Here is an 8,599-nt window from a genome sequence, read left to right as displayed (position 1 = left end):
TTTTGAAGGTCAAATCCGATCGCGTAATAAAAATGTCAAGTTGATCAACAGTCTTCTTTCTTCTATATATATCTTGTATACTGATAAAAGGAAAAGAAAACGGATAAATTAGATATAAAACGGAAGCTGCAAAATAAATACATTTTGCTTATTAATTATATGTACGTGTTTTGTGCATAAAATATACGAAAGTTTTAAAAAATGTTTTTAAGATCGAAATGCTAAGGAGAAGTTATTAATCTCTTTATTTTCTTTTTATTTAATATTATTTCATACATAATTGACTTTGTATTTTAAATTTATTTTGCTCAATATATCATCTCATATATTATATCCCATTGTTTTTTCAACTTCAATATTGCCTCGTTATAAATGCTCTCTCTCTTGCTTAATTTTCTCTCCCACACGTATATATTTTATTTATTCTAGTCTATATAATCTGTATGCGAAGTTAAGTCATCCTTCGCATATGAATCACCCTGTATCTACAACCGGCACGTTTACGCGTGTGCGTGCATGTGGACGATATCCCACGCGTGTATAACGCGCGTGTACGCGTTCCGAAGTTGGCGACGACGAGAAACGACGCGAGACGATCCGTCCGGTCCGTACACTTCGTGTTCTGTGCAGTCCGTTGAGAGGAGTCGCGAGAGGATGAGGTTTGTTCTACCGCTCGTGATCCTCCTCGGAGCGTGCGCGTGTCACGCTCGCAACGACGAGATCGAGATCAATGAGATCGACGACGGTGAATCGGTCGCACGCGAAGTGCAACGCGTGCGCAACATCACACTCGGTCAGATCTTTAAGAACGCGGTCCAGGCCTATCTCGAGGAAGACTGGGATGGCTGCGTCGCGGGATTTAACGATGCTCTGCATGGGTACGTTGTTATAATTATCCCGTCGTCATCGTCGATACTCTCTTCTTCATAAGCACTCAATGTATATTAATTTTATGAGATACTTTTAAGTTTTATTTAAGTTTCCACTTTTTTGTTTTATTAAAAATTTTTTAAGTTTTTAAAATTATATATATGTGCGTTTTCTGGCATCTCGTTTTGAAAGGAAAATACATATTTAATACTTTTATGAAACTTTTTGCATATTTATTAATAGTTTACATGCGTAAATTGAAAAAAATGATTTTTGAGTACTCAATGTATATTAATTCTAAAATATCAAGTATTTTATTAATTTGTAATGTTTTATTTAAAAAAAAGTGCTTTCTTCTGAAATCTTTAAAATTTAATCCATTAAACTTTTTTGAAGGAAAGAGGGATTTTTTAGCTTTTTGTATGTTTTTAGTAATATAAAATTATATTAAAATTTATGGAAAGAAAATACTTTTTACGAGAAAAACGAATTTTTGAAAAAGGAATAGCATGGAAAAAAGAATAAGTCGCATAACACACACGAGTATAATATATTAGAGATGTCAGATATTTTAATTTAAAAAAAGAAAACAGAATTAAATAATAATTTAAAAAATCTTACATTTGCAGTGTCGATATTATAAAATATCTATAATATTTACGTTACAAAATTTTTTTCAATATCGATTGCAATACATAATCAATTCATATGTATTAAGTCCGTATTTTTTAATGTAAATTTACATAATGTTTCCTAGATATAAAGCATACAAACGCCTGGTGATAATTTGCCGGCGTAAATGTAAAGCTGAAGCGGCAGGTTCTTTACCAATCTTGATGGAGGATATCGAGGATCTGCACTTTTACGAAAGAAAAGTGAGGGAGACGCTTTGTCTAATGAAATGTAATCAGGATTATCGAGAAATTGCAGGTGAGGGGGCGCTTAAACGACTCCCACACGACACGGAGAGGAAATTTGTTGACCTTACCATTTACGAGTATCTTCATATCTGTTATTTTCAGGTATAAAAATATATCTATTTGACCGAAACTTTAAATAATTTAATATTGCAAACCTTTCGTATAAGTTACAAAAAAATAATGCTTACAACATTAAATTAAAACATAATTTTATTTTTTTTTATATTAATCCTTATAATTTATATTTGTACAATGTATCTTTTTATAATAATTAAACTATAAAATATAAAAGATACACATTTTATCATATTTCATTTTATTTTATTAATGATATTTAAGATATGGTTTACGTAGTATTTCAACTTTGATTTAATATAATTTTATATGATATATTTTATTTTATTATTTATCATATATTAATTTCTTTTATGTTATTACTGCCGATAAATTGATTTTACAAAGACATATGTCTCTGTTCACTTACAGCTACCATAAAAAGCATTACGAAAATATTATACTCCCCGGATCCTAATCTGGTAGATTACGTAATTACAGTAGTAGATATTTGGTGTCTGCGTCCGCTGCGTAAATTATGAGTTAAACACTACGGCATGACCCGAAAAACTGATTCGTATCATCTCCCTTAAATAACAAATATAGCTTTATTTTTGAGAATTTGCGCATCGTTGTTTATAACACTAAATCTATGGAACTCTCGATTTTAGTTAAAAGTTTTAATTAAAAAGAGTTATTAATAAATTTTAATTAAATAAATTACAAAAGACGTGTTTGCAGCATTAAACCGAAACATAATCTTATTTTCCGTTTGTATCCTCGAACAGACGATATGGTATCGTTCGTACCATCTGCTATCGAAATTAAAATTCCAGTATATTTTGTACACTTCTAACGTGATGATCGCTATTATCTCAAAATAACCTGAAATAAATAAAAATATTATTTGATGTTTATCAAGAATACATATTTTACAAAATACATATATAATTTTTGTTAATTTTTCAAAAATACGATAATTTTTTAAAGATGCAGAAATATTTTTGCTTATAATAATAAAAATATACACATATTTAATATATCATAAAATAAAATATATATGTATCAAAATTATTAATCCATGACATAATTAATGTTATAATATTCATAAATAATTTTTTCCAGAAAGAAAGATATCAAGATGCGGCGAACGCAGCTTTCACCTTTCTCTCTTTACATCCCGATCACGAGATGACTAAGAAGAACCTGAAATACTACTTGAATTTACCCAACGTGACCGTGGAAAAGGTCGTGAATTTGGAGGCAGCCCCCTTTGTGCAAAGGTACATCCGAGGTGTCAAAGCATACGAAGATGAATATTATGCGGAAGCTGTGAAAGAATTTGAAGGTTCACTCGAGCTTTACATAGAATCCGAGGAGGAATGCAGGATCTATTGCGAAGGTCCTTTCAATCAAGGATGGTATCCTGAATTTACCTCTTCGGTAGCAAGTAAGATACATAAATTGACTTAATAAAGAACAATAAATAATAAAATTAATGAATTCAGATTAAAAAATGCATTGTCTTTGTATATGATTAATATAATTTATAATTTATGCTTTTTAATCTTGCTATGCTTTTTAATCTAAAGATAATTTATACTTTTTAATCTTTATTTGGATGCGAAATTATTTGATCTAGAAAAACAGCTTATTTATTTGCTGCTTTAATATTAATTAAACTTAAAAAAAATATTAAACGAGTTTCTTATTAAAGTTTATGCATTATTAAAAAGCATAACAACAACGTACATGATATGTGCGCGTATAATTTCTTCTTAATCGATTTTATTATTATTTAATGGATTGAATTCTTTCATTATACACATTATAGTAATAAGTAAATTAAATACTACAGTCTCATTAAATTAAATTGTTAATAAGCTTTTAGATAATGCGATTAATTGCATTTTTAACTTCATTTTCTCGGAAGAATTTTGAAATAAATTATTATAATAATTACTCAAAGTATTTCTTGTTTATTGTTATTCTTTAATTTTTTTCAGATCACTTTACATTCTGTTTGAAATGCAAACGTGGATGTTCGCTTGCATTAAATAATATAAATGGCGATTTTCAGAGTGATTTGCTTAGAAGTCATTATAATTACTTGCAATTCGCTTATTATAAATGTGAGTATTTTGGCAAAAATATTTATTTTATTCAAGAGATTGATGTTTTTTATGACAAATTATATCATGTAGATCATACCACTACATCCTCCCAAATGCTTCAAACGTACTCCACAGATAAATATATTTATTTAAAATAAAAAATATATATTATTTCTAAATGAAAGTCTTTGAATAATAGGTATTGATATCAGTCTCATTTATATTTTATCTAATTTAGTATAATTTAGTAACATAATTGACATTCACGTAAGATACAAGTGCTATGAATTATAATGGCCTTGTTGCAATGTGTCTCCATCCATTAACAAAAGCAAATATTTCAACAGCTCCGTCAAGTAGTTTCCTGAATCATCCCTTGTCGTTAAATTAATTGGATAAATTTCTAAATTGTAGGAATCTCAATGTCAGTTCAACATCATTTCTAAAACTATTAAGTCTCCTGTATTCTTTATACTACTTTGTGCAATATGCATTTATTTTTTAACTAGCATTATTTCAAGAAAATTTTGTTTTGTATGATTCATTATCTTCTCACTTTTTTCTTCCTCTCTCTTTGTCAATTGAATTTTTTTCAGTTTAATATATATAAAAATCTTTGCTTAAAAATGTACATTTAGTCAAACAAATAGTGTACGAAAGAATACAAAAAATATATACAAATAATAGTTTTCATTTATTTTATGCAGTGGGTAACTTGAAAGCAGCTTGTGCAGCAGTTGCAAGTTACTTATTATTCTTACCTGCTGATGAAGCAATGTTGCATAACAAAGACTATTATAGCTCCCAACCAAAAGTAAAAGAGCAGTACTTTACACCAAGAGAGGTATGTGAAAAAATATAATTATTATAAAAATATGTAGTAAATGATACGTATTTAATGCTAGAAAAATTTTAAAGAAAATATCCGCGAATTTTCATTGAAAAGTTCATAATATTTATCCTCGTACAGAGCGTTCTAAACGAAAAATCCTAAATTTTCAGCACTTAAAATAAGTGAAAATTAATGAAATAAATAAAAAAATGTTAGTAAATCTATAAATTTAGTAAGAATTAACAAGAATATACTTCTTAGGAAGCGCTTTCCTATGTGAAGCGGCAAGAATACGAGCTGTTGCTAATGAATTATATAGCGGTGGAGTTCGCGGCGATTGACGTCAGATTTAAAGAGTTTACCAAGAAGATAAATATGAAAAAAACCGACAAGAAGGAATTAAGAAAGGTAAAAAGCGAAACATAATAAAAATAAATATCTGCTGACTTATTTATAAATAATGACTATATATAGATTTGTTCATCAATTGTTCCATGCGAATTGAAAATTGTAAGGTATTCTTTATTGTATAAGCAATTCTTCTGTTTAAAGGACGATGCATGAATAAACCTGACCATCGTGCTTAAACCGATCAGCTAGACATAATTGGTGAACTTTCAGTGTCGAGTGCATTTATCATTAGACTTAATACTAATATTTTTATACAACACGTTGTACGCTTACATATATCCGAAAAAACAACAATAAAATATTTAAAAATAAACTTTATTTTTATTATTGTCGCAATTTAATAAAATAAAAATGATTGACAAATTCAAGATTAAGAAATATTAAAGTTAAAATAATATTGCGCATAATTTATCTTTATTAAAGTCCCTCGTTTAATCGCCTGTTTAAATGCAACCCTACTTACTTTTGTGTTTATATCTATATAAGAATCAGGCGCGAGGAAAAAGATTCGCAAGACAATTGATAAGGAAATAAAATATAAAAAAAAGGTCCAATTTTTACCTTCAATGTTGTGTTATTATCTTAATGTTTAGTCTTTATTTTTTTTTACATATCTTGTCTTTTATTTTTTTAGGACTTTTCCTCGAAACCAATCTTACATCCACCTCCTGGTCATTCGCCATCCATTCGAACGCGATTTATGGGTAATCTATCATCATTCCGGGACAAGGAAGACACAGAGATACGAGAAAATCGTGTCATGGAACAGCTAAAAGTCACGAACAATGCACGATTGATAGCAGAAGAAAGCGAACTTGGCGGAAGGAACCGCTACGTGGCTGATGGGTTCCTTAATTCCACCGATTGCAATCTGCTCATGCAACTTGCCCAGGTGTCGAAATTAACTTTATCAATCGAACATTAAACGATTACAAAACGTTTTTCTTCTTAATTCTTTTGCATCATGATCTTGATAATATTTCAATTATAAGTTCCAAATAGAATGAATTTCAATGGAATTTTATCTTCGCTAAAACAAAGATTTGCATATAAAAATATTATATGAATAATTCATAAATTTTAGATTGCTGTGGAAGGAGACGGCTATGAAGAAAACAAAAGTCCACATTCGTCTTATGAGCGTTTCGAAGGTGTGACTGTTGGTAGAATAGCCTTGGTAAAGATAAATTAATATCCGGAAACGTACTTTATTATGTTCCATTCATATTTATTATTTTCCTCATTTTGGCAAAATTTATTATCATCTTCATTATAAAAATTGTAGATGGTCTACTTTGGTCTAACAAAGCCAGAATTATTGAAGCTATTTCTGCAACGCACGGAAGCAACTCGTAATCACGTGGAAAGGTATTTCGACCTTGATCGACCATTGTATTTCACCTACACCCATTTGGTCTGCCGAACAGCTTTACTCGGTAATTTTCATCTGACGCATCCTCGTGCTTCTGACGACATTTTCGCTGGCATGCTCGCATCATAACACTTGGTACGGCATTAAACATATAAACAATCGATCAGATCATATCTTATTGTGGATCGGTTCGCTTACAACATTTGATTTTATTTTCATAACTCTTTTTATTAACAAAATGATCATTATATAAAATACAATAGTAAAATATGTTTTCTCTCAAGTAATGTAACAAGCTGTCTAAGGAAGGATGAAGAAGATTAGGTATATGTATCTATTAGTTTCTAGGAAGTTTTCATTATATCATTATTTTCAGATTCGCCGACGAATAGAACTGATCTCAGTCATGAGATTCACGCCGATAACTGCGTGATAAAAGATGAAGGTTCCTGCTTGAGAGAAGATCCCGCGTATACGTGGCGGGACTATTCGGCGATTTTATATCTCAACGATGATTTCGATGGTGGCGAGTTCTTCTTCGTAGAAGACTGGAAGAGACGTCGCGTCCAAGGTATTGTTCGGCCTCGGTGCGGACGTATGGTGGCTTTTTCCGCCGGCGGTGAAAATCTTCATGGCGTCCAAGGTGTACGTAGTGGCAAGAGGTGCGCTGTAGCGTTATGGTTCACCCAGGATGAAAAATATTTGGAGTATGAAAGGGTAGTGGCGAATACCGTGTTGCAGAGAGTCCACACTTTGGGTGCCGTGCAACATGAGGATACCCAAATACCACTGAAGTAAGAATAGAATTTATTATACATTCTATATAAAGAGGTCTCTCAGGACATTATGTATAGAAGAGAAGGAGCGTTAACATTTAATTTTTACAATTGTACAATTATTAAGTCTAAAAGTAATATGCATGTTTAATATCATTTTATACGAAATATAATTAATTTACATTATATTTTCATATGCATAACAAAAATATTCGCTAAATCTTTAATTACAAAATTATATTCATATTCTATCCTTGCGTTTTTAAATCATACGGTGATAAAAATTTCGGTAATCAAAATTTTGATAGAAAATTTTACAAATAAATTCATGTTTCCATGACTGTAAATGAAATAATAAATATGATATGATAAACATGACATAATTAAGAGAACAAACTAAAATAAAAAAAATAGTTACAATAATGTATATACAAATAGTCAGATATTATGTAGAATTAAAGATTAATGGATTAAAAAGCTGAGCATATTTCTTTCAAAATTCTATTTTCTCGCGAGTTTTCTGTAAATCAAATAAAGTGTAACGTTTCTATTTTAGATATGAAGACACACTGATTCAATGTTTCAAAGAAGATGAGACGTTGAGGCAGATATTGAGAGAATTTACGCGAGAAGGCAGCAAAAATTGGTAAAAATTTATAGCAATTTACACAAGATTCAAATGTACAAGCAAGTAAAAAAAGAGAGAGAAATGTGACAAGTACAACAAAAATTAATAGATTGATCAATTCGTGATTTAAAAACTTTATGGATAAAAGTGATTTATCTATAAAGATGAAGTCTAGAAAATATAGATCATGTTCCTTGATAAATAGGTGGCTCATGCAACTACAAAGATTCGAGAATTTTTAAATCATATTTTACAACAGTAAATTATAAATCTATTATTACAGTACAACACTAACATTTACGTATTAGTATAAATTAGTTAAATAGTGTTTAAAGAAACAGACGAAATATGTTATTCCCAGAATACTTACTCGAGTAGTCCAACACGCGTATTTGGTTTACGCGATAAGGCCATTATAGGACAACGATGTGGACTTCTACTCAATAATTTTACTGTTTAATTTAATCAAGTTTCTAGTCGGCGTGTACAATAAAACGCACAAACTTACCTCGCATATCTCGCACACAGCCGTAGTCAGTTATTTATATAATTATTTATATAATTCAATTCTAAGCTATCAATTGAGTTCAATTGAGCCTACTCAGAATTTGATCGGTTCAGC

The 8,599-nt window shown here is 30.0% G+C and overlaps 1 protein-coding gene across 2 annotated transcripts; it reads left to right on the top strand.

The window, feature by feature from the left end:
• Positions 1 to 589: 589 nt before the first annotated feature.
• Positions 590 to 8,069, top strand: LOC108758081 (prolyl 3-hydroxylase 2). 2 transcript variants are annotated; one of them, XM_018502861.1, is made up of 11 exons: positions 590 to 878; positions 1,628 to 1,892; positions 2,970 to 3,294; positions 3,851 to 3,976; positions 4,666 to 4,802; positions 5,052 to 5,198; positions 5,836 to 6,093; positions 6,286 to 6,378; positions 6,487 to 6,637; positions 6,950 to 7,367; positions 7,906 to 8,069. In XM_018502861.1, the coding sequence occupies exons 1-11, from the start codon at positions 655 to 657 to the stop codon at positions 7,997 to 7,999; spliced, it is 2,238 nt and encodes a 745-aa protein (XP_018358363.1). In that variant the 5' UTR covers positions 590 to 654; the 3' UTR covers positions 8,000 to 8,069. The 2 variants fall into 2 exon arrangements, with proteins under 2 accessions (XP_018358363.1, XP_018358364.1); XM_018502862.1 differs by lacking the exon at positions 7,906 to 8,069 and having other exon boundaries at positions 592 to 878; positions 6,487 to 6,708; positions 6,950 to 7,021.
• Positions 8,070 to 8,599: the final 530 nt, after the last annotated feature.

This window comes from Trachymyrmex cornetzi, unplaced genomic scaffold (assembly GCF_001594075.2).
Source record: "Trachymyrmex cornetzi isolate Tcor2-1 unplaced genomic scaffold, Tcor1.1 scaffold15, whole genome shotgun sequence".
Taxonomy (NCBI): domain Eukaryota; kingdom Metazoa; phylum Arthropoda; class Insecta; order Hymenoptera; family Formicidae; genus Trachymyrmex; species Trachymyrmex cornetzi.
This window is presented reverse-complemented; position numbering and strand designations above follow the sequence as displayed.